This window comes from Furipterus horrens, unplaced genomic scaffold (assembly GCF_987537825.1).
Source record: "Furipterus horrens unplaced genomic scaffold, mFurHor1.1.pri manual_scaffold_2, whole genome shotgun sequence".
Classification (NCBI taxonomy): Eukaryota; Metazoa; Chordata; class Mammalia; order Chiroptera; family Furipteridae; genus Furipterus; species Furipterus horrens.
The window spans coordinates 139,075,077-139,101,910 of NW_028327172.1; the positions used below are offsets into that span (position 1 = coordinate 139,075,077).

Here is a 26,834-nt window from a genome sequence, read left to right on the forward strand (position 1 = left end):
ACAATGCTGGCTGCCACAGCGTAGACGATGAGTGGTTCCAAGCACAGGCTCCACCTCATGATATAGTGCAGGCCTGGTCACTTTCCTATCTGAGGTGCCAAGGTCCCAGTTCTCTGGCCCTTCCAGGCTCTGGATCTATTACCTCTGGCCCTTCTGATTCTGGATCTGAACTTCTGCCTGCCCCACAGAAACCTTTCAGTAGGATTCTGACACTTGCCCCCTGCCCCTAAGCTCTGCGAGCAGACAATTCCAGGGCTGCAAATTAAGGCCTACAGGTAATGGGGTGGTAGGTAATGAACACTCTTGTAACCTGCTAGGAATCAGGGATTGCCTAAAGAAACCTAGTTCTGGCCTGCGCTGAGATGGAGGAAAATGGCAGAGGAAGGTGCCTGGGAAGGTGTCACCCTAATGGAACCGAGTGAGCACTTTGGGCTGCTGCCTCTGAGTGGAGGTTAAAGAATAAGATCTCATGCACCTTTGTGGCCTCAGTGCCAGTCCAGCAGACAGCTACCCTTTCATACATGCTTCACCACATCTGCAAAATCCCTTTTGCCATGTCAGGTTAACACTTCCACAGATTATTAGGATGTGGATGTCTTTGGGGGCTATTATTCTGCCTACCATGGATAGAGTGGTTGTTTCTCCATGGAGTAGTCAAGAACTCTTTGGAGCGCTGACTGACTTGGCTCAGTGGGTTGGGCTTCATCCTGCAAACTGAAAGGTTACCAGTTCATTCCAGGTCAGAGGACATGCCTGGGTTGTGGGCCAGGTCCCTGATCAGGGGCATGCGAGGGGCAACCATCGATGTTTCTCTCGCACATTGATGTTTCTCTCCTCTTTCTCCCTCCCTTCCCCTCAAAAAATATTTTTTTTTTCTTTTTAAAGAACTATTTGGAGAGAAGACTCAATTGGAATCTCAAATAGGTTTACTTATTACTTTCCAGACACAGGGATGAAGTGGTACAAGCAAAGGAACTGCACTTGCAGAGATACTAAGCAGAGAAGCAGAAGGCGAGCCTGGAGACCTCTAATGGCTCAGAATGGGCTGTATGGCTCATGATTAGGAAGAGGGCACGTTCTAGACATTAGACCAGAGAGGAAATGTAGAAGCTGGATCATGAAGGTCTATTTTTTTAAACCCATATTAAGGAGTCTGAAGTTTATTTACTTGACTAATGCTATAATTTTTAGCCTGTGCTACTGTTTCTTTAAAATTTTCTTTGACTCACTTTTTGTTCTAAAGAATGTCCATTGAATCACAGGTCTTAGATGTTATATCTTTCCAATGTGTGTTGAAATGAACACATAAATATGAAAATAAAATGTTCTTCCACGTACCTCCTAAAGTCATCTGTGCACACCCATAAGTGGGTACTGTATTTTGAGAAATGGAGGCAGTGGCTCCATGTTATGCAGCAAAAGAATATGAGTGGGTTTGCCTTTGATAAATACCATGGCAGTTCATTGCTTTGGGCTGAATGGAAACAAGTAAACATCACAGCAAAAAGACCACAAACTAGGATACTTCCACAAGCAATGAGACAATGAACAAAGACAGGAATGTGGGATGAAGGGTCTGCATATAAAAACACGCAGGAGGTAGAACTGACAGATAACAGAAAAGACTGGAAGAAGGGAAGAGTTGAAGATAAACACCAGGGTGCCAGCAGGTGCAGGGCAGCAGGTACCTGCCCATGCACCACAACAGTAAATGGAAGGGATGCTGACTGGGGGGGAGTGGGTGGGGTGCAGTGTTGGAAGGAAAATGATTATTTTGGTCTGGAACATGCTGAATTTGAAGTGTTTGTGGAATACTCATGTAATCGCTTGAATGCCCGAGTCTGGAGCCTGGGGCACCCAGCATAGCAGGGCTGCCCAGTAGAAATACAGTGAGCCACCTAGGTCATTGTAAATGTTCAAGTGGCCATGTTAAAAAAAAAGTAAAAAGATACAGATAAAACCAATAATATATTCTATATAACCCAACATATCTAAAACATTATATTTCAAGATGAATCAATATAAAAATTATTGAGATCATTTACTTTCTTTTTTCGTTTTAAGTCTCCAAAATCCAGTGCATTTTTTTGACTGAGAGCACATCTCAGTTCAGACATTCTAAGCACTCGATAGCCCCGCCTTGGGAAGCGGCTACCATATTTACTGGACAGCATGGCTTCAGAAGCCACATGCATCATCCAACGTAGGAAGAGCATGAGAAAGTCAAAGACAAACCTAACGAGTGTCAGTGGTGGGGTGTGTGACTGGGAGTGAAAGACAGCGAGAGAGGACACATCAAAGAAGGTTAAGAAGTAGCCAGAGGTTAGAGGGAGAATGGGAGAAGAGCTAACATCAAGCTGAGAGAATTTCAAAAAGAAGAGGCACACTTAAAGGCCTCAAATGCGCAGGAAGGTCCTCTCATAGACACTTGGGTTCCAGGTAGCCTCAGACCAGTTTAAATCCTGGCTTAAGTGCTTACGCCTGGGTGCTGTGGCAGAGGCTGTGGGCACTGCGGATGCCTAGCCCACCTCTGAGTTCACTTCAAGCTTCAGGGACAGTTTTCAGCCCACTGACAGGATCCCACTTCATCACCTGCCTGCCTGGTGCTCAGGGCTGCTTCTGTGGGCCAGGAAGTCTGAGTCTCCCCTAGTTCAGCAAAGGACACGTACAGAGGACTCACCTTCCCCAGGGGCAACTCTTAGCCACTGAAGGATGAGTCAGTGGATAAACACCTCTACTTCTCTGTCTTCCAGTGGCATGATTTTAAGACGGTGTATTTGTTTTCCATTGCAATCGCAACAAATTACCACAAACTCTGTGGTTTGAAACAACACACATTTAGGATTTGACAGTTTTGTGGAACCGAAGTCTGATATGGATCTCACTGGGCTAAGACCAAGGTGTCAGTAGGGTGCATTCCTTTCTGGAAGCTCTGGAGGAAAATCTTGCTTTCTTACCTTTTCCAGCTCCCAGAAGTATCGTTTTCCTTGATTTGTGGCCCTTCATTCCATCTCCATAGCCAGCAACATTGGGCTGAATCCTTTTCATGCTGCCATCTTTCTGGTTTTCTATTTTGACTCCATTTTCCACTGTTAAGGGCCCTTGTGATTATATTTGGCCCTCCCAGATATTCCAGGATAATGTCCTTTAATTAAATAATTAGCAAACTTAATTCCATCTGCAATCTGATTTCCTTTTTACCTTTTAGCACATTCACAGGTTCCAGGGATTGGGACATAGACATCTCTGGGGTGTGGTGGCATTATTCTGCAGACCAAAAGGGGTTCCATACAGTTTCTCAGAGGCGCCAACTGAGCCCTGCTGCCCATTGTGGAAACCTACTTACTTATATTCTTTCCAGCCTTCTCCTTCCATCTTATTTTTTCCACTTCTTGACTTGTGCTGCCTGAGATCACCTCCCAAATAAATTCCCTTCCCCCAAATCCTCATTTCAAGATGTGTCTTGCAGGGACCCGAAGTAAGACAGTAACCTCGGGTAAATTACTTGATCAGTCTCAGCCCTAGTTCTCTCCATCACTAAAGGAAAATACACAATACATCATTGGTCCACAAGAAAAGGTAGCTGCCCTGGCCAGATAGCTCAGTTGGTCAGAGTATCATCTCAGTAAGCCAAGGTTGTGGGTTTCATTCCTGGTCAGGGGACGTACAAGAATGAAACAATGAATGCATCAATAAGTGGAACAACAAATCAGTGGTGTTCTCTCTCTATCAATAAATAAAATTTTTTTTTAAAGGTAGCTATTGTTGGAGGGGTGGCAGGTGGATCACAGCAGCGACCAGACTTAAGATGGAGGTGATCTTCCCTTGACCAGACTTAGATGGAGGTGATCTTCCCTCCTCTGTCACACACTGGCCCTGATGATCAGAGTGAGGAAGGGGGCAGGGAAAGCTGGAGGATTTCCTCTGAGGGCATTCATTTTCTTCCTGAGATGCATTTGCTATTGAGGGCAGTAAAGTGTGGTGTAGACTTTGAGGAGTATAATGAAGGCTGACTGGGGAAATGATGGAGAGAAGCTTGCGTTCAGGAAAAAGAAAAGGAGGGAGGAGACATCTGGTGTATTACCTGACCCCAAGTTGAGAACTGGGTTGACATGAATGAAGGCATTTGTGACTTAGTCAATAATCTACAGCCTCTGCTCAGCAGAATTTCTTGGTCTTTCTGGAGCTGCTTAGAGCTCTAACCAGGGAGCTGGGGAAGGAATGAGCACACTCGGCAGGGATCAAGCTTTCTGCTCACCCAACCTATTCCCATTTGAAAACTCCGCTGGGATCTGTCCAAGGTCTCCCATTTTTTCCCAGAACTCTCACTCCTGGTTAATTCCACCTTTTTTGAGGTGGGAAACTCCATTTACATGCTGTTGGCACCTGTATTTGCATCTCAAATGCAGAGCCCATTCTGAGTGCCAGACCCTATTTTACAAATCGCCTTCTGCCTAAACTATCTTTCAGGCACCTGAAACTTACATTTTCAAAGTTAAACTCACACCAAAACAAGTTTCCATCTCAATTAGTAGCATCACTAACCACCCAGTCCCTCAAAACTAGAAATCTGAGGGTCATTTTATGCTTCTTCCTCCAGTCACACATGAAATCCCCTCCCTCTTCTGCATTCCTGCTGCTTCAGTTAATATACTCTGGACTCCATGCTTGACTAGTACAGTTACCTCTTCATGAGAGATGTGGCCCCATTTTTTCTCTCTGGTCGAGGGCATCCTCCCAGATGTGGCACAGCCTTTTCACAAACTATTAAACTTGTAAAAAACAAATCTGACAAACTCTGCGGACTATGGCAGAAAAACGGAAGTACTCAGCATGACACACGCATCTTCACATAGGTGCTAATCACCTGTTGCAGCACCTTTCCTAATCCCCAAACTCCTGTTTTCTAGTTGCTAAAAAACAAACAAAGCCAGAACCCCACAATATCTCACAAAATTAATTTTAAAAGGGAGAGGATCAGGGGAAGAAAAATATCTGTATTCTCCTGATTCTGGTTAGGTGGAGTGTCGCTTGGGGATTACGTATATCTGAGACTTCGCGGGTGATTCAGAGGCAAACCTAGGTTTGTCAACCACAGGGTTATGTCATTCATACAAAAGTCCAACAAATCACACGAAAGAACTCAGGCTACTATGTTCTTTGCTAACTTACTGTAGGGGTACAGTGAAAGGACACAAAAGAGGAACCTGCATCAGCCAGTCTTCCAGGTTGCATCCTTTCTGCATCCTCACCTAGATGAAAATCCTGCGTGACTGTGAAACATAAATTTTAAGAATGAGTAAGGCATATGCGTAACCTGCTCCCCTGACTTGCAACCTGAAGCACCTTTGTTACCCAAGACATTCCTGCCCCAAAATACTTCCGGAAAATGCTGAACTGCTCTAGAAGTTAGGTCCTCCACACTCCTCGGTTTTAAAGGAAGCCATAAAACATACAGTCTAAAACCATTGTACTTGGTTTGAGTCAGCAATGAATTAGAAAGGTGAAACCCTGAAAAAAAGTTAACCTCACAAGCTGAAGCGGTCCTATCATTAAATCAAACACATAATTAGGTTGCCATATTTACTTGGATGTGTGAAGAGCAAACAATATAACTGCTGGGGAACCGTAAGCTCTGACTTCCTACCAACGACATTAAACGTTCAAGAAACTGCAGAACGCTTGCATATTCACTAAGGGCTCCTGAGCCAGACTAAACAATAGAAGGGAGAGTCAATGAAGTCGTTATTCGCCAAAAGCGCCGTTTGTGACTTTAAGTCCTTCGTCTTAGCCGAGGCGCCTTTTCCTCTGCTCCCACTCTGTTTTAAAATTGTTTCCAGGGTGGTTGTCTTACACCGACGCGATGTGCGTGCGCGGGGAACAGGTCCAGCGTTCCACAGCGTAGCGCGGCTGAGACCGGCCAGGTTTTGGAAAACATTCCCAGCCCGTCCAGCAAGTCGAGGAAAAGTAGGTGGCCTGGGCGCCAAAGGTTGTTGCCAATGCAATTCGCAACTTTTGAAATCAATCCTTTTTTGCATCAGGCAATGGATGCCACCGCTCCTCGGCTATGCAACCCCCCACCCTTCCCCCGAGACCAATCATTGCTGCGCTTGGGCCTGCACAGCGCCCCCGCCCCCTTCCCGGGCCGCACGCAGCCACCTAGCTGCTCCAGCCGCGGCCCACCACCTCTTAAAGGGAGGTAGACGACCCTTAAAGGACCCTTGGCGCGGCGCACGGAGGAGCGCGACGGCCCTTTCCCGGCAGGGGCCCGCGAAGCTGGGCCGAGCCCCCGCGGCGCCCAGCGTGGCCCGGGATCTCCCGCCTTCCGCGCCGCCGGGAGCGGCATTTTTATTCAGGCGACGCTTAAGGGAGCCCGGCGTGCCCGGTGCATTGTGGGAGCGGCGGCGGCCCGTTTTCGGGAGGAGGCGGAGGGCGCAAAGCGAACCGGTAAGCGCCCGGCTCGGGGAGGGGGGGTGCGACACCAGGCTTAAAGGGGAATATTCGTCCGCAGGCCCCGGGCGGCCGTGCGGATCCCCCTCCGGGTCGCCCGGCTGCCGGGAGTCGTGCACGGCCGGCGCGCGCTAGAGCTGCCTGCAGAGGGGCCGAGCCAGGGCTTGGTGGGGCCGCTTTAAAAAAGAAGCACCGCCCGCGCCGCCGCCGCCGCCGCCGCGCGGGGCCGGGGAAGGAGGGAGGGAGAGAGGGCGGGGGAGGAGTGGAGGGGGAGGGCGGCGGCGGCGACGCAGGGGTTAATTTTTTCGCCTGCCGACATTTTTGTGCTGCGGCGGCGGCGGCCAGCGCGCCCGTGCGGCGGGAGAATCCAGGCCGGTCCCCTTGGCCCGGCGCCTTCCCGGCCCCACCCCCTCCAGCCCCGTGCGTCCTCCGGCCCACGGCCGACGACTGAGTCTGGGCGCCACGGCCGGGCCGACCAGTGGGCCGGGGTCCTGCGGCGCTCGCCCCGCTGCGGCCTCTGGGCCGCGCGCGGTTTCCCCTGTCACCGCTGCTTGAGAGGACGAGCGGGCGGGCATGGCCCCGCCAGCGGCGCCGCGCTGCCTCTCCCGGCCGCGGCCAGCTCGCCTTGCTGCACAAAGAGCCCAGGCCCGATTAGCTTTTAAAGGAGGCAGCCAAAGCTTTAAGGTGTCCCGGAGTTCCGTGCCCCGTACTCTGGCGGCTTCGACGTGTGCTTCATGGCGAGCGCCTCGTCGCTGCGCCCACGTCGCGGTCTCCCCTCCATTGTTGATGTCCTGGGCTGAGGGACTTTGGGTAGGTGGTTATCGAGCCCGAGCTGTACCCTCTCTACCGCCACTTACCCCCTGTCGTTTAGCCTGCTTGCCATCTATTTGAAAGAAATTTAAACGTGGCTGTGAAGGAAAGGGTTACTTGTTATCTCTAAATATTCATGTCTTTGTTTTAAAGGTGTAAACTGGCGGCTTTTGGGTTGGAGTTGACCGCCTGTTATTATGCACATATGCACATTCCTCCCCCCTTCCCCCCATTAATTGCTCTTTTTCCCAAGCAGCCCCCCTTTCTCATCTCCAAAATGTAAGAATTTCACTCTTTAATATTAGAATGTGAATGTTTGATTCGTGTACCCCGTACCACTTGGAATTCTAAAACTGTTGAGTGCCTTCTGGGTTTGAGGTGTTTGAAACTTTTTTCCCTTAAAAATCTGTGACGATATAAATGATGTTTAAAAGGTTAGTCCCCAAAATTCCAAATCTTTCCCCCGCCTTTTTTATTTTTTTAAAAATAGGAATTGGAGTAGGAAGACAACTGGATGCCTAGTGAGGTTTCTTTGGGGGATGTTTTTTCCCCCCCGGTTGGGAGTGAGGCTGAGTTAAATGCGACGCATATTGAGAGGAAAGGACTTTGGTTTTTCTTCCAAACTCTTCCAAGTCGACGACGTGCTATAGGACTTTCCTAACTCTCAAATGGCTTCAAAAATTCCCATCTCGGTCGCTTGCTTTGCTTTCCTGCCGCCCTCCTTTTGGACAGGTGGTTTTCTTGGAATGCTGCACAGTTGTATCTTTCCAACCGAAAACATTGTCACCCCAAACATGTTTTTGTAAAGACGGTTTGTATTACTGCCCAGACTCGGGCTTTGTGAGGTTTATTTTAAATCAGTGATGTTCTTTACAGGGATTGAAAACTGTGATTGGGAATTGTGTTCTTGATCATACATTTTATAAGGAAACCGACCCTAAAGCTTGGGGTGTCTGAAGGTTTGTAAACCCTGGGAGCACATAGTTTTTTGGTTTAGCGCCAAAGGTTTCAAACTTGTGAGCGCTTTGTTCCATTGGTACCAAGTTCATAGTGCTAGTGATTTAGTACAGCTTAATTTATCATTTTACCTCTGTGGTGAAACAGTAATGAGCAGTAGCGTATTTTGCCAGTGATGTGTGCGTACTCGTTGTTGAGCAGATGTTTGCTTTCTAGGAATAGCACTGCATTAAAACAAAGAACTTTACACCGCTCTCGTGAAGAAAGCGGACCTTGCTGTGTTAAACAGCCATTCCAGTTTTTAAGTCGTGTAACTTCAGTGAGGCTACCTATTAGTCTTGGATTGTGTTGTGTACTTCTGGCTCAGTAAAAGCATTTTTCTGAAACTGAACTTAACATCATGAAGAATTTAATCATTTTCATCAACATCCTTTTCCTGCAGAGGATCTAGTAGGTGTTTTATTTTTCCTCTGAGATAGCAAAGATATCAGAAAAGTTTTCCAGAAAAGTCACTTTAGCAGAATGTCTAATTTCTAAACCTCAGTGCTCCTGAGTTGACAGATGAAGTGACTAGAAATTTTCTTATAATGCTTCCCACTAGAAGAACCTTTGTGACTTTTCAAGATGCCACTGTGTCATGTAAGCCAGCTGGCCCATAGTTCCTTCTTCAGAGGCTGTCTTGCTGCCCCTTGGAGCCACAGTTATAACAACACAAACATCAGATCTTATGTAGAGGATGCCTGTGATGGTATGGTCTCTTTAAAATGACTTATTTGGCTTACGCATCACTGTAACCGAGCTGTTAGGGCCCCGAATCATCATTTCCCATGATTTCAGTCCTCTTCACATTTACTTTTCACTTTCATGTATTCACTTGCTTCTTGGTAGGTACTAGTGAGAAATCTATTTTTTTTTTTTTTTTTTTAAGATTTTACAGAAGGAGAGAAATACTGATTGGTTGCCCCTCACATGTCCCCAACCAGAGACCTGGCCTGCAACCCAGGCCTATGCCCTGACCAGGAATCGAACTGGCGACCTTTCAGTTTGTGGGACAGTGCTCAACCCAGTAAGCCACACCAGTCAGGGCACTAGTGAGATATCTGTTGATGGTGTTTGTGTTTTGGTGGTACTCAGGTTGATCTGTAAAGAAACCAGCAGACTAGGAGAGGAAGGAGAGGAGCCCAGCTGTGAGGTGTGTACGCCCAAGAACCATGTCTACGCGGGAGTCCTTTAACCCGGAAAGTTATGAATTGGACAAGAGCTTCCGGCTAACCAGATTCACTGAACTGAAGGGTACTGGCTGCAAAGTACCCCAAGATGTCCTGCAGAAATTGCTTGAATCCTTACAAGAAAACCACTTCCAAGAAGATGAACAATTTCTGGGAGCAGTTATGCCAAGGCTTGGTATGTGAACCATTGTTTCTCTTCTATTTTCCTGAGTAAAGCATCTTGGCTGCAATGGAGTCCGAGAGTCAAAAATCAGGCTTCTCCTCTCCCGTGTTGCCTTAAAAATTTTTTTTTTTGTAAGGAAGATTCAAAGGACAAAGCATGCTAACTTATATTATTATAATTTGTTTGGCCGAGAAATAACTTGAGAAGCACCAAGAAGTGTGCTCTGTTTATAAACTGTTAAGTACACTATTGAGACAATTATATTATGGTAAAACCATATTTTATCAATTTTTCTGGTTAGCTGAAAAATAAGGAAAAACTCCTTTATGTTTTTCTCTTAAACTTTTCCTTAAAATGCTTGCATTCCTTTCATTGCCTTAGAAAAGGTAGTACTTAAGCATTATTGTGCAGTACATTGAGAGCAGTCACTAGACTGGGGGGAAGGGAGGTTCCTGGGTGTTTCTCCTCAACATGCATTGTTTGAAAAGTTCCTTTGGAGAGGAGGGAGAAGAGTAGCCCAGACACAGAAGGGGAGAAGACTGGACTGAATCTATAGTTGACCCCAGATGTCATCTGGAATTGAGAGACATGTTTTTCCTTTACTGAATTCTTGATGTCATCAGTGGTTTGCCTTTTTCCAAACATAGAGCTCAGAAAGAAATTCTAAGCTATTGGGATCTTGTTTGTTAGCTTTTATTGTGTGGTTTATCAGTACATGATGCAAGACTGTGATCACTTTGTGATTTGATTGTTCAGTAAATATTCTAGGAATTTGGATGTCGTGTCGTTACCGTGTGTGACTTGATCAGTTTTCTTTCATAAGGTTTTTATTTCATTTTTCGCTCATTATTTTATTGTGAATACAACCTTGGTTTTGAACCCAAGGTACAGTACTCTCCTTTCTTCCCTGATATACAAAGCAGAGTTGCTTTGATTGGGAGAGAGGAAAGCTCACAGCCCATACTCTAGGGGCCTCAGGACACCTGGGAGCTCAATTTGAAATATCCTCATCTAGCTGATATTTGAGGGTGCAGAAATACCACATGAATGAGTTAGATTGGATATCAGCTTGTCAAGAAATAAAAAGTATGGATGATTCCTGACTTATGGCCATTCAATTAATGATTTTTTGACTTTATGATGGTACAAAAGCCATACACATTCAGTAGAAACTGTACTTGGAATTTTGAATTCCATTTTTTCCCCAAGATAGCGATATGCAGTATAATGCTCTCTTGTGATGCTGGGCAGTAAAGCTGCAGTCCCAGTCAGCCAGGAGATCACACAGGGATACAACTGATACTTCATAGTGTATTCATTGTGTTAGATGATTTTCCCAATTATAGCTAATGTAAGTGTTCTGAACACATTTAAAGTAGGTTAGGCTAAGTATGATGTTCAGTAGGTTAGATGTATTAAATGCATTTTTAACTTAATAGGATATTTTCAACCTCCGACAGGTTTATTGGGGTATAGCCCCTTCATACATTGAGAAGCATCTTTATACTGAAAAAACTCTTTGACAGCTTTGTCAAGAAAAATAACCTACTGAATGGAGCAAAAACAATGCAATAAAAACCTTATGAATAAAGTAATAATTTCTCTTTAGAGCGTCCCCTGGTGACCTTTTTGAGCACTTGGGCATGCCGTGCACTATTAAGCACTTTGATAATGGGTAGGATCGTTTGCTCCTTCTAGCAGCACCATGATGCTTGGCCAGTCAAGACCTGGAATCCCTGTCTTCCAATTCCTCTGCCCTTTGTCATCTGGTTTCTAAATCCAAGCATATTCAAAGTGGGGAGAGGAGCTGCATCACCTATAATCCTTAGCAGTGGCAAAAGGGGACAGATGTCAACAGCAAGCAAGGAAAAGCAGCTATAAGAACACAAAGGCAATGGATTCTGGTCACAAGGGTTTTTGAGAAGTAAATGAAAGCTGTTGCCCTTTGCAGAAAAAGACACATCCACAAAATGTGCCTTCATGGCATTCACTAGGGGTAGCTGTGTTCCCCAGGTTATAAGCACATACATGCTGAAGGAAGCATGGTATTAATAATGTGTACAGAAGTAGCATGTCTTGATGATCTAAGTGCTTTGGAATCAGATCTGGAGTCATATCCTGACAGTCGCTTACTAGTCACTAATGTTATTTTGTGCATGTTCTTAACCCTCCTGAGCCTCAGTTTCCGATTTATACAGTGGGATAATACTGTTTGTAAATTGCTGTACCAGAAATTATCATGTATGTAAATGCACCGTGTATATGTATGCACATACATAATTTCTGGTACAGCGATACTTAATGTGTGTATGTATATTTGTAAATTTATACACACACATGTGCGTATCTTTTTTTTCTAAAAGAGTAACATATTTCCTGGATTCTAAGATACTGTTAAATAAAGGATGAACCTTAATAGTTGTTAAATATGCACATATTAGATGTATTTTAACCAAAAAGATGTTAAAGTAAGTTTATCTAAGAACCTGGTATATCTCTTCCTTGGTACTTAAGAACCATCAAGTGTTCATAGTTCCTGGGAGTGGTGCTAGTGTGATGATTTGGGTTTTCTTGATGGATGGTTTCAGTCTTGCTGACAACATTCTGGAATTCCCCATTGCCCACTGATTATTGAACATACGCTGCTCAGATTGGTATTTGAGGCTTCCTCCACTCTGGCATCTCTCTTCGTCCCCACTTGCCCTTTACGTAGATTATCCCCCTCTCTTTCACCTTGATAACCTAGTTTCTTCTGGCCCATGGTTCATCTCAGGCTCACACTCTCTTCGTTCCTTGGAATCTGATAGATGATTTGTAGACCAATCACTATGGACCACTGCAGTCCAAAAGAAATATGTAAGCCGCATGTGTAATTTTAAATTTTAGAGTAGTCACATTAAAAAAAAAAGAATTAGGTGAAGTTAATTCTAATATGTTTCATTTAACCATATAAAATATTATTTCAGCAATTCATATAAAACATGAGATTTGGATTTTTTGGTACTAAGTATGTAAAATCTGGTATTTTACACTTACTGTGCATCTCTATTGGGAATAAACACATTTTACATGCCGCACATGTAGCTAGTGGCTTGTGAAAGAGGAAATGGGAATAATGTGAGCTTCTTATTAGCCCTAGGAACATGCTCAAGAGTCATCAGTTAAAATGCTCTGATGGCAGGTATAAATAGAAATTAAATGCTTTGCAAATATATGTAATTCAAATTTAAGATTACTCAAATTAGAAACACTTAAAGCTAACATCCGGTGATTTTTTTTTTTTATGAATTAAGCAGAAATTTTATTTCCAAGCTCTTCAAAGTATCCTTTTAAAAGTGTCTCAAATTAAATCAAAGGCACATCATCAAAGTAAAACAACATTAAGAATTCATTTAGGTTGTAAGATTTTCACATTACTTTGTTTTTAATCACTTGCAATGTTTTGTAAGTCACATTTAAAATTTTTTTTAAAGATATGAAATAGTGTAGTATTTTCTTTTAAGTACAAGATCATATGTGTTTTATACACAGAATGGGGAACTCTAATACACGACACATTAATCTTCCTTAACAGGTTTGCTAAGAAACAGCTTCCATATTTAGTGTTAAAAATAAAACAATCTTCTCACTTATAAAAATCAAGACATCATCTGATTAATAAAGCCTATTCTTCTCACAATTTTACACTGGCTTACCTTCATTTAGAAATTGTAAATTCATGAGAAAAGGAAAAATTTTGTTATGGCATAAAAATCTTAGGATCAACAAATTACAAAGATTGAATTTTTTAATAAACAAAAATGATTTTCTTTCCAAAATGTAAACATCCAGTAAGTAAAACATACATCGTAGTCCAGGTATAGAAACACTAGTAATTCCCTTGTGAAAGAGGTTCATTTTTGTATATTTGGTGGTAAGGTTTTTGTTCTGCCTTAAGTATAAAACACTTCACCAAACAAACTGGGCCATTATTATTTAAAAGTCTACTCCTTCACCCAGTTTCCTTATTTGAGTTGAAACTCATCATGATATTTCTGTAGAATTTTGGCTATACAACCAGGCCACCAGAAAGGTCTGAAATACCTAAAAGTTATTTGGTTAGAGAAAAATTCTTTCTTGAGACTTGGAGGCAGTCATTCATCACTCTGTGCCTGAAGGCATTCCTTGGCCAACTTCTTTCCTACAGTGTTCAGAGTAAGGTGCAGGATCTGGGCTCCCAGAAGGGGTTGCTTCCGGCTGGAACACTGACCAGCAGGGCATCCTTGCAGGCATTCTGCATGCAGTACTGTTGAAGCTCCGCAGCCGCCTGGGAGACCTTGATCCTCTACACCACGGCCTCTAGCTTAAGCTGCTCCACCAGGCGCTGCAGGGCGTTCGCACTGGCCCTGGAAGACATGAGGGCGGCGCTGCGCTCCAAACCAGTGATTTTTATTTTTTAGTGTGTCTTTCTGTAGTCCTTTAGTTTATATGAAAACAAACAAACAAAAATAATTTTCACTCATTTCCAAAGCAAATAGTCATACACTCAGAATAACCAGTTAGAATGATCGATTTAGGGAGCATCAATATGAGTTAAATGTGGTTCTTGTTCTTTTTTCACTTAAATGGTAATGAACAATTGTTAAGTGAAATTTCTCAGTCTATACATATAGACAGTTTAAATGAATCATCATGCACATACTCAGCTAAGACGTGAAAAAAACTGATCGCTGGTGAAGTGGGTTCCATTGTCACAGATTTGTGAGACTTGCCATTCTGAAACTAAACTCCTTTCCTTAACTGGATCTTCCACCAAGAGTTGCCATCTGGTGTAGTAAAAAGAAATCAGCCTGTCCTCACAGAGTCCATGACTTTATTATTAAACTTGATCTTATTTTTGCATTAGTAATAATGGACCAAGACCTAGGAAAATAAGGTGCCCCTGTGCCCCGGCCTCTATTAGGTATGTCACTGTCATGAGGCTGAAATAGTTGTGCCTCAGCATTTTACTTAAGCACAATATGAGAAGTACACGAGTCCTTGTTTCATTGTTTCATGTGATTCAGTTGATTTATTCTTGTTTACTTTGAAATTCTAAATTGAGAGGGTGTCATCCCCTTGCTTCTTCTTGTACTTCATCCTGACTTTTTCTCTGCCTTTGGCTGATGGACTTGCCGAGCTGATGTCAGAGAGCAGGTGACATCCTTCTGAGACAGAGACAGGAAAGTACTCTATTCAGCTTACATTGTGGGGAGGCCAGTCTGAATTTGTAAAATGCCTGCATGGCAGCTGATTTTTAAAGAATAACTTACATGGGTTGGTCTTGATGGTTTCTAAACTAATTTCAGGAAAAGATAATTATGTCTAATTAGCCTATCAGTTTTCTATACAGTGGTACCTCGGTATTCATTAATTTGTCCTGGAACTGGTAACGAGTGTCGAAACCGATGCGTACTGAATGATGAAGCATTTTTCATTTTTCTCTTTTGGGGCGGCGTTGTGACTGGTACAAGTTCTAGCAAGTGCAATGCATCCTGAGCAAGCGACAAGTGCTCAAACATTTTTTTCTCATCAAAATGCAACAAGTACAGGGTTTGACAGGTTCTGAAGCCGGTGAATATTGAGGTACAACTATTTTTCTAAATGTTTAGCAACAATTTTTATAAATTGAAATCTTTCCAACAGGCTTATTTAGCACATTTTTGCCCTTCATATTATACATTAGTAAAAGTGACATGTTTTCGCAAGGGGAATAACATGGAATTTTCAAGTTTCCTCTTTAAAAAGTGCTTTTAGATACCACAGTGTTTATGTACTTGCTTGGCTAGAAATGATGAATTCCTGTTCTGGCTTTGTCCTCTTCTTTTTTCCTAATTTGTTATTTTCATTTTTGACTAAAATGTGGAAGTAATAATAACATTTTATGTGTGTAAATATTTTACAAATTTTCTATAGGGAAACAGAATAATGCCTAAAAATAAACTCAAATAAACTATAGATAAAACAACACAAGTTCTGTTTATGCTATTCTCATCTTTAAAGAAACTATATGGTGCCAGTGATATAACACAGTAATATGAAGGAAAGTGTCTATTCAAGGCATCATTAAGGGCTAAAATTATACCATACTGAGCTTTGGTCTTCGTGACGAACAAATTTTACTCTTATTTTCTATCTTCAGCTAGTTATGTTTCGCATTTGTTTCAGTTATGCTTCTTGATAGGAAACACATTGTTGTACTGGTAGCACGCAGTTTGTCATGCAAAACACTGCTATGCAGAACACCAATGGCATAAGATGAAATGGCATTTCCTGTTGATTCGTGGATGATGATGACTTCCATCTTTGCAGGTATTGGGATGGATACTTGTGTCATTCCTTTGAGGCATGGCGGTCTTTCCTTGGTGCAAACCACAGATTACATTTATCCTATCGTTGATGACCCTTACATGATGGTAAGTTAGACCTAATATGTTTTATATCTGAAACTGCCATTTTATTTGGTTTTGGGTTGTGGCTGCAGTTTTGTATACGTGTGTATTTTCTTGTTTTTGTTATATCCAAATCATCTCACCACTAACCTGACTCCTGCAGTTGTAGTCATTTGATCTATTTCCTGCTCACACTTGGTACTGCACATGAGCAATTAGGTGCAGGAACACCTGCTGTTTACTAACAATGCTGACTGGCATATTTGTAGTTATTTTCTTTCTTTGATATTTGTAAACTCCTCCTGTGTTTTTCAGGCCAGAGCTACTACCATATCATGTAAGAAGTCTGATCCTAGATGTTTCATCTCAGAATAGAGCTCATCACAATTTACTTCTTGACCTTTTATTCTGATTCTGGCCACTCTCCTCACCTCCACTGTGTTGTAGAGTCACTGTGTAGAAGATATATCCGAACTGCTGGATTAAAGTTCCTAGCTACTGGTCATGCCTGGCTTTGGGTCTAGTTCCCAAATGTGCATTACATGGTTGCAGCCAGCAACCCTTTGATCTGCTCAGCTTTAACCTTCCATCATACCCACTGACAGGAACCAATGAAGAGATTGGGAACATTCTCTTGTTAGGAAATACAAGAGGTCCTGCCTGTATGCCAAGGGCACTGGGATCAAGCTGCACACATAGGGCCTTGGGCCATGAGGCAGCTAAACGGAAATGAGGGTGGGGTGCTCACCTCTAGGTGCCAGTGACAGCACAAAGGTTAATAGAAACGTGTTTTCTCCTCTGGAGCAGTATTCCTGAGAGACTGAGGTATGCCACACCCCAGGTGTCCCACCTGACCAGGTGGCAAAGGTAGTGAGAGCCGGAATTCATCCTTTTTCTAGCATCTCTTAAAAGCATCTGAGAGAACCCAGAACAGAAGGGACAGTAAATGGCTGCAGCCTTAACCAGCACTTGGCACCCAAGTAGCAAACCACTTGTTGCCTCGTTACTGTTGAAACTCAGTCACAGAGGCTCGCTGCCAATCTGCCAGGAAATAATTTAAAAAACTAAATTAAAAAAGCCACTACTGAAAATTTTAATATTTGGGAGTTTTATTATATTTATGTCAAAAAAATTTTGTCATTTCCTCCTTTATTCAGATAATGGTAACTTAAATTTTAAAAATTTCTAGTGGCAGTAAAAAATGTTTGTTATAACATTTCTATTGAATCCTACTTTAAAGTTCCTTAACAAAATCTGATAGATTACTGGGAAATGCTTTTCTTTTCCTTTAGAAATCACTCTTGACTTCAAGCTTAGATGTGTTTAATTTCTTCAATTATTTTGTTTCTCAATCCAGGTTATTTTTTTTGTTTATCTTCTATAGCCTTGAAAAGAAGCTACGAATATTTCTCCATCCAAGTGTACAAAAACTATCTTCTATAACCAGTAAAGTCCACCTTATTTATAGACTCTGTTGAGGATAAGTGACTGTTTCCAAGTTTGCTTTAGGACACTTGTTTTCACTCCACAGCTTTTCCTCCAGACCATCACTCCAACCTTGCTCCCTCTTAACATCTACCCACTCCTTGTTCTCCACCTAAATAGACTACAGGCTTTTCCCAATATTTAGAATTAGAAAGTACATAGAAATTGTTTGGTCTGTCTGAGAAAGAAAAGCTAGGAACAGTAGTGACTTGGGAAGAGTGAATGGCCTAGTGTGATTCTATGATTAAGGAAAGGTAACCAGTCTGCAAATCACAGAAACAGTACCCCATCCCAGCAGCTGCCATCCCTGGAAAGTCCTGGGGCTCTCTTTGTTTCTACACATGGGAAGTGCCCCTCTTGTCCTTTCTCATGTCTCTGTTCTCTTCCAGGGCAGGATAGCATGTGCCAATGTCCTCAGTGACCTCTATGCAATGGGGGTCACAGAATGTGACAATATGCTGATGCTCCTTGGAATCAGTAATAAAATGACCGACAGGGTAAGTAGGAGATGGGCCAGCTGCTTACTCTGTGTTGTCTTGGCCACTTCACTGGACTGGTCAGCCTTCTGTTCCCATCTGTAAAATGAGATGCCCCGGCAATGTGACTTCCATATATCATCATATTCTCCACTTTTTGGCAGCTATCAGTGAATTTAAATAGTCTGGCCTATTCACATTTTCTTTACCGCTGCCTGCTTCCCTTTCTTCTGGGTAGACTGAAGCCAAGACATTTATGTTCGTTTTAAAGTCTAGGTCACAGTAATAGCACTTCTACAGCAGGCCTGTGGACTGGACCAGCCTTATAGATCCACAGCACGTAGCCCCCCCTAACCCGCCAGGGAACAGGCACCCTGCCCTTTGTTTCCTGGTTGGTCACTGATATGGACAGTAATGGGGCTGGGTGTCATGTATGTTCCTGTGCTTACCTGGCAATGTCTGTAACCTTGCTATCCGTGTTCCCCAACCCAAAGATGATCTCCCATTTAGATTATTTTTGAAAGGTACTGGTGTTTGTCCCCCAAAAGAAGTTTCCCCTGCCTCATAGAAATGAGCATTTTCAGTAGGCGGTTTTCTGCCTGCACAAGTGTGCACTTGGACCATCGCTTGTGCACAGCCATCTGGGGAGGGCGGTGGGTACATGTTAAACGAGTCTGGAGTTCTTAAGGACCACTTAAAGAGCTGGCTCAGATTTCGGGGAGCCCTGTGTGCCCAGACACATTGCGGTTTTTACTTCTCTGTGGTCTGGGCTTCATTCACATTGTAACCTAGATTTATCTTCCAGCTTTTGATAAAATGGCTACAATAAAAACTATTCCGTCTTTCTTTCTTACTACTCCCTGTGTAGTCTGTAAACTTTCAGGTCTTCTTTAGGACTTTATGATCCTCTTTATAACTACAAGTGTAGACTCTTTTCTTGGTTTTGAACTGAATTATGTGACTTTTAATTTGTGTCCTTTTAAACCCTAGGAAAGGGATAAAGTGATGCCCCTAATTATACAGGGTTTTAAAGATGCAGCAGAGGAGGCAGGAACATCTGTAACGGGCGGCCAAACAGTGTTAAACCCCTGGATTGTTTTGGGAGGAGTGGCTACAACTGTCTGCCAGCCCAATGAATTTATCATGTAAGTTGGTTTTGTTTCATGTCACCTGGCCTGGTTCTCTTTCTTTTCTTTTCTTCGGTAGATTCATTGAGGTAGAATTTGCACACTATAAAATTCATCCATTTAAAGTATATAGTTCAATGGCCTTTGATAATCAAAGAGTTTTGCAACCATCCCCAGAGTCAGTTTTAGAACATTTTCATCACCCCAACAAAGAACCCTGTCCCCCTTAACTGTCACTCCCCATCCTGGCTTCCTTTTATAATATTAGCTTAATAGTTTTAAGGTTTATCTATTTTGTAAGATCTATCAGTACTTTGTTCCTGTTTCTTTAATTTTTAATATCTTTTATTGAAGTATAATTCATATAACAAAATTTTACATAATATAAAATCCAACATTTTAAAGATTTTGTTTGTTTATTTTTAGAGAGGGGAGGAGAGAGAGAAAGAGAAGGAGAGAAACATCAATGTGTGGTTGCCTCTCGTGCACCCTTAACTGGGGACCTGGCCTGCAACCCAGCCAGGCATGTGCCCTGACTGGGAATAGAACCGGTAACCCTTTGGTTCACAGGCTGGCACTCAATCCACTGGGCCATACCAGCCAGGGCAAAATCCAACATTTTAAAGTATACAATTCATTTTTTTTTTTCTTCACAAGGTTGTGCAACCGTCTCCATTATCCAATTCCATAATATTCCGATCATCCCTCTCAAAAGAAGCCCTGTATCCATAAATAGTCATTCCCAATTCCCTCCTCCCTCTGTCCTCTGGAAAACACTGGTTTACTTTCTGTCTCTGGATTTGCCTGTTCTAGACACTTCATCCAGATGGAATCATACAGTATGTGATGTTTTGTGTCTGACTTCTTTTACTTAGTATAATGCTTTCAAGGTTCATCTATGTTGTAGCATGTATCAGTGCTTCATTCCTTTTTATGGTTGAATAATGTTCCATTGTATGGACATACCACAGTTTAGTCACTGGTGATAGATCTCTGTGTTATTTTTACCTATTATGAATGATGCTGCTGTGGACATACTTATACAAGTTTCTGTATGGACATAACATTTTGATTCTCTTGGGTATATATATCTGAGAACTGCTGGGTTATGTGGCAGCTGTGTAACTTGAGCAACCATCACACTGGTTCCCAGCAGCAATATAGGAGGACTCCAGTGTCTCCACATCCTCTCCATTAATTGTTACTGTTTTTATTTTACTTCATTTTATTTTTTTGATAATAGCCATTCTAGTGGGTTGAGGTGATATCTAACTGTGGTTTGATTTGCATTTCCCTGATAGCTAATGATATTGAGCATCATTTAATGTGTTGGGGTTTTTTTTTTTTTTTTAGCCCTTTCTAGATCTTTGGAGAAGTTTCTCAGTTGGCACAAGTTGTCACTTACCTTGTTTCACCTCTTATTAAGAAAAGCCACCCTGTTCTATTTTCTGAAGGAAGTACAAATTCCATTTGTTTCTCTGGTTTTGTGAATAGATACTGATAGACACTGTTCACATGCCTCAGAATTCAGAAGGAATAAAAGGCTCCACAGTGCAGCCTCTCACTCATCCTGCATCACCAGCTTCCCTTCCTGTAGGCAGCCACTTCTCCAGCCTTCAGTGACTGAGTGCCAAGTAGGAAACTTATTGGTCTCTTGGTCAGTCTGAGTTTGAATCTTGGACGCTAAAATTATCAAAACATTAGATCCACAACTTGAGCCAAATCCCACAGCCTGAGAATCAATTTTTGTTTCAGAAGTCTTGTTGCCTCAGATGCATGGTGGGACTTTATTGAAAATTACACACGAGCATGGCCAAATCAAGGCCTGATCAGACCTTCACCTTTGAAGGCTAAGTGATTTGCTGCTTTGTACATTTTATTGGGCCGGATTTAGTAGATAATCATTAGATTTTTGTATTCTCTTTCAGTGTTTTTGTTCCAGTAGTAGTAGCCTCAGTAGCAAGTTGCAAGGATCTAAGGCATGGTGATAGTGGCTTAAATGTAAATGTTTGCTAAGGCAATGTTTTTACCAGCCTTTACTTTCTCTTATTAAACTGATGATGAGTTTACCTTCTGGGTTAATTTTACCCATACCTTTGTTCTTTTTTTCAGGCCAGATAATGCGGTGCCTGGGGACGTGCTCGTTCTGACCAAGCCCCTGGGGACGCAAGTGGCAGTGGCAGTGCACCAGTGGCTGGATATTGTGAGTGACCCTTCCTGCAGTGGGGGAGCTGAACAAAAGTTTTCAGGATTGTGGGATTTGGAGAAAAGGGTACTCATTTACACTCAAGTAATCTCTTCAGTCTGCTAGCACAGGGAGTATGCTTTTACTAAAAGATATATCTGCTCCTGAAGTAAGTGCTAGTTCTTGTCCACCCAGGAAACGCTTCCCCCTTAGACATGTTTTAACATGTGTCAGGTCTAGATCTTCTAAATGTCATCAGGTTGTCTTCTAAAAATGAGCTCCTTTAGTTTCACTACCAGGGAGTTTAGTATCAGTCATGCCCTTATAGAAATACTAGGAATTGTCCATATTTTTTTATTAAATCAGAGTTTCATGTACTGAATGCTTAAAGGAGGTAAGCCCTAGCTTGGAGCTTCAAAGGAGCTCTATAAAGAGAATTTGCAAGGCAGTGAGTTTGGTTTATTTGGTATTGAGATAGCTTTATCTTTCATATCTTAAACATCACTAAAAAGTAACATAGATGGCAGATGATGTGTTGTAGAATTGTATACCTGAAAACTGTATAATTTCGTTAACCAGTGTCACCCCAATAAATTTAACAAAAAGGAGAAAAATAATATGGAAGAGACTGTGTGGAAAGTTTGGTGCTTGTGATATAAATGAGACTGTGGTATTGACAATTTAAATTACTTTAATCAAGAGGTTTTTGGTTGTTTTTGTTTAGCTCTTTTCTCTTTTCAAACTAATTAGTAACTCAGAACATTCTGATGAATAATTATCTTGTAGAGAGAGCATCTGGAATAGATAGATATTTATCCTGAGTCACTTCCACTGAGCTATAATCATGCTTCATTTAAGAACTTTCCTGTTGTCATTACAACTCAAAAATTAATATGCTTTGTGGTATATCTCACATATTTTGATGCTTTTAATTTCTACAACTGTCATCTGAAACTACCAGTCTTGATAAACAGTTGAAAAAGAAGAATAATTTTATGTTATTCATAACCAAGTATGTTCAGTTGATATAGCAGAGAAGAGAAAATCTCTAAGGCTGCCACAGTCTAGTTAATTCTTTCCTTCTCATCCAGTGATGATAGGGAGATTTCCCATCAAGTATGATCATGTGTAAATCTGACTGAAAGGTTATTACTGGGCGGCAAACCACAGAGTTGCTTTGTAATACAACTACTCATATCTGAATAATTTAGCAAGGAAGTTGCAAGCAGGTAAGACAAAGGAGCATTAAAGATGAGGGGTTTGGGGTCCTTCTCTCCTCCCACCTCACCCCCAATTTGCCGCTTCCTTTGCTTTTATAGCAGTTTTCTTTTTAATGCTCAGAATTGGAAAAAGAAAGTTTGAAAGACTATGTAAAGTACAATACCCTTTTCATAAAAGTCAAAAGCAACCAAAGGGCATGTTGTTTAGGCATCTATATGTATGAAAACACTGTTTTTTGAAAGGCAGGGGAATAATGACAAGCAATAAAATTCAGCATAGTTGTTACCTCTGGGGGAGAGATGGGAAACAATGGGATAAGGGAGGAACACACAGATAGACTTAAGTTATTGCACTGAGTAGTAGATTATTGGGTATCATTAAAAAAATAAATGCATGAATGTAATGGACCACGATGACAGTATGTCAAGAACCCATAATCATGATGCTAACTTCTTTGAAGATCTACTGAAGAAAAAGGGAAACACCTTTTTCTCCTTAACTTTTGTGATATTCTTTGTGGTCACCACAGCTATCCTCAGTGCACATACAATTGACATTGCTTTCACATTGATTTGTCCATAAGATGCCTTGATCCAGAATTCAGGGAAGGTCAGTAACAGTATAACTATATGAAAAATAAATCCATCAGCTTAATAGAGAAGATGGGGAGGTGAACCAAAGGATGTTTAAAACTATTCATATGTGATTCACACGCTTACCACAGAAGAGAAGCTTTCCCAGGGTTAGCATACCTTTTATTGCCTGGGCACTGCAGCCATGTGCCCTGCTGCCTTTATATCCAGTGAATTGCAGTATTTGACTATAGAAGTGTGGCTTGAGAACACAAAAAATACCACTATGGTATTTCTGACAGGCACCTAAAATAATAGTTACAGGGGGAAAAAAGAAAACTTAATTTTGCGTACAAAATTGGAAAAATAAAATTCCCTATAGGATGACTAAAGAAAAACAGGCTTTTTCTTTAGTGGTTAGATATAAGGATTAATCACATTTTTTCCTTTTCTCCCTCACCTTATGTTCCTATATTAGCCTGAAAAATGGAATAAAATTAAGCTAGTGGTCACCCAAGAAGATGTGGAATTGGCATACCAGGAGGCGATGATGAATATGGCAAGGCTCAACAGAACAGGTATTGGGGCAGGATGCTGTCTGTGGCAGGGTCAGCCAGTTTTCAGAACAGGGTCAAGATGGGAAATATTTTAGGCTTTTCCTGCCGTATACAGTCTCAATTGCGCTGATTTTTTTTTTCCTTCACACAACTCTAAACGTGTAAAAGAAAACCATTCTTAGCTGGAGGAATAGGCTGTGGGCCAGATTTGGCCAGTGACTGCAGACTCTTCTCTGTTGGTCCCTGGTTTTAGACAGATTTGGGGTTTGAGAAGAGAATATGCGTGTATTTCTTATGTATTTCTTTTCAGCCAAAGGGGGAAAACAGGATCCTAGTCACAGGATTATTAAAAAGAAAAAATGTCATTAAAGTATCAAAAAGAATGACTAGCATGTGGTATACAGAGTTGACTCATTTGGTTTGTTTAATTAGCACCTACAGCGTGTCCTTCACACTTCCAAGTGCTGGGGACACTGCAGTGAACAAAACAAAAAGTCCCTGCCCTCTTAGAGCTCACATTCCAAATGCTGGCTTGCTTCCAAATTATCTGCACAGAGCAATCCACACAGATGCTTCTGTAGGAATAAAATATGTGCAGGATTTAAGGAATGCAGTGCAACACCCATGTGCCCACCATCTCATAGGAGAAACACAGTGGCCTTGGAAGCCAGAGGTGCCCCCCCCACACCCTGGTCCTAGTTTCCTGCTTAGGGTTAACCTTTGTTCTGAATCTAATATTTATTCTTATGCTTTTAAATTTTTTATCACATAGACTTGTATTCTTAAGAAATAAATTAGTTTTGTGTTTCTTTAAATGAGTCATACCTGTATGTTTTTCTTGTTGTTTTATTCACTGTTTAATGTTTTTGAGCATCATCCATGGTGTATCTGTATTTGATTCATTTTCTCCACTGTATAATTTTCTACTCCGTGACTTACTTATCTGGCCTTCTACTGTTGGGCATTTGGGCTGTTGCTGAGCACGTCCTTGGTCAAGGCTTCTAGTACACATGTTTAAGAGGTCTCTACTGCCTCAGCACTTTCCTAATTTTTTATTTAAAAAAAAATTTTTTTTTTAATCCTTATATGAGGACATTCTTACTGATTTTTAAAGAGCGGGAATGGGAGGGAGAGAAACATCGATTGGTTGCCTTTTGTATGTTCCCGGACTGGGGACCAAACTCGCAGCCTAGGCATGTGCCCTGACTGGAAATCGAACCTGCAACTTTTTGGTTTACAGAACAATGTTCCAACCAACTGAGCCACACTGGCTGGGGTGCCTCATCTTTTCTAGATGGTGCTGATTGTTTTCCAGAGTGGTTGTACAAATTTATAATGGTACACTACATTTTAAAAATTATTTAATATCGTTTCTCTTCCTGTTTATTTTTTTTTCTACTGTAAAAAAATCATTCATTATGGACAAGCTTTTATTAATATTTTTATGTATTCTTCCAGGATTTTTTTCTGTTTGGTTGGTTAGTGATTTACTCTTGTTTTATTGTTGATGTTTCAACTTGTGTATACATTTTACATGTATTTGCAGTCTTCTTTTATTCACTTAACATTACTAAATTCTTTTTTCCATATTATATAATTCTAGTACACATAATTTTTAATGGTTAGATGTTCAGCCAGAGATATACTATAATTTACTTTTCACTTTTGAAGAGTTGATTTTGAGATAAAATTTTTCCATATTTTTTCCTACATTCTAGGAATAGTTTTTAGGCTATATTCCAAAATTGAATAGTAATTATTTCTGTGTCGTCCCAATGTCTCATCACTTAGAACCAATGCTTTTTATTTGTGTTTCTGTTCCTGTGCTACTTAAACTGTTTAAGGAGTCCTTTTTTTTTTTTTTTTTTTTTTTTTAATCCTTCAAATTAAGTAGTTAATGGGAAAGTGATTGGTAATGGATTTATTTTTATCTATGTGATAATTACTTTGCTTATATTGAACATTTATGATTCCCCATCCTTATTTTTTTATACATTGTTGGTAGGGATGCAGTATGACAGAATGCTTGTGGAGGAATATTGTCATATCTAACAAAGATTCTGCATACATTTATTTGACCTAGCAGTCCCACTTCTGTGAATCTGCCCCAAAGGTACAGTGGCTAGAGTGTGAAATGATGTGTACAAAAGCCATTCATTGAAGCAGTATTTATAATTGCAAAAGAAGGAAACAATTTAAATGTCCATCCACAGGTTACTGAATTATCTTGTCTGTATGCATACATACAGCTATAAAAAGGGATGAGAGATCTTTATTACTAGGGAGCTATCTCTAGGATATGATTAAATGAAAAAAGTATCAGAATCATGTATACATTATGCTACATTTTGTGTATTCATATGAATATGAAGTAATGTGTATTTTATATTTTCAAAAAGAAGCAATGGCAGATCATTAATAAAAATTGTTATGTATAAGAGGTACTAGGGAGAAAGCAGACTGTTTCTGAATGGGCATTGTTTTATAAATTTGACTTTGGAATGTTTTACGTCATTTGCTATAGTTTAAAAAAGTTAAATAAAGAGCACATCTTACAAATTCAGACCACATTTTTAAAATTATATTTTATTGTTTATGCTATTACAGTTGTCCCAATTTTTCCCCCTTTGCAACCCCCCCTTGTCCCCCAGCCACCCACATACTGTTCATGTCCATGGGTCATACATATATGTTCTTTGGCTACTCTGTACCCTGTGCTGTTTTTTACATCCCCATGACTACTCTGTAACTATTGCACCAATTTGTATTTCTTAATCCCTTTACCTTTTTCACTCAGCCCCTGGACCCTCCCCACCATCTGGCAACGATCAAAACATTCTCTGCATCTATGATTCTGTTTGTGCTTGTTTGTTTATTTTGTTTTTTAGATTCAGTTGTTGATAGATATGTATTTATTACTATTTTATTGTTTATATTGTCATCTTAAAGAAGACCTTTTACATAAAAACCACACTTTCTTAAAAAGATGCCTAATGTACATTAACTTAATAGCAAAACCACATGGGGAAGAATTACATGACAGAAGCTAAGTAAAAAATCTAATCTTGAATTTGAAATTATCAGTATAAACGTAGCAATGTTTTCCATCAAAAATGCTTATTTCTAAGCCTTTCAAAAAGGTCTAGAAGCAATGATAATCCATTACTAATGAATTCCTAGCGCCAAGATTCT

General features: G+C 41.2%; 1 protein-coding gene and 1 pseudogene across 4 annotated transcripts in view; one reads left to right on the top strand and one right to left on the bottom strand.

Annotated features, from left to right (window-relative positions):
• Positions 1-6,157: 6,157 nt before the first annotated feature.
• Positions 6,158-26,834, top strand: part of SEPHS1 (selenophosphate synthetase 1) — a 32,692-nt gene continuing 12,015 nt past the window's right edge. Inside the window, exons 1-7 of one of the 4 annotated variants that reach the window (XM_090266519.1) lie at positions 6,158-6,447; positions 9,352-9,621; positions 15,940-16,043; positions 17,894-18,001; positions 18,971-19,125; positions 21,220-21,310; positions 23,564-23,663. In XM_090266519.1, the coding sequence (XP_090122645.1) occupies positions 9,429-9,621; positions 15,940-16,043; positions 17,894-18,001; positions 18,971-19,125; positions 21,220-21,310; positions 23,564-23,663 (751 nt within the window). In that variant the 5' untranslated portion in view covers positions 6,158-6,447; positions 9,352-9,428. Of the gene's footprint in view, positions 6,448-6,781; positions 7,261-9,351; positions 9,622-15,939; positions 16,044-17,893; positions 18,002-18,970; positions 19,126-21,219; positions 21,311-23,563; positions 23,664-26,834 lie in introns of those variants that run through there. The other 3 variants (XM_090266518.1, XM_090266516.1, XM_090266517.1) reach the window with 3 other exon arrangements.
• LOC150019591 (guanine nucleotide-binding protein G(I)/G(S)/G(O) subunit gamma-10 pseudogene) lies at positions 13,654-14,005 on the bottom strand (annotated as a pseudogene).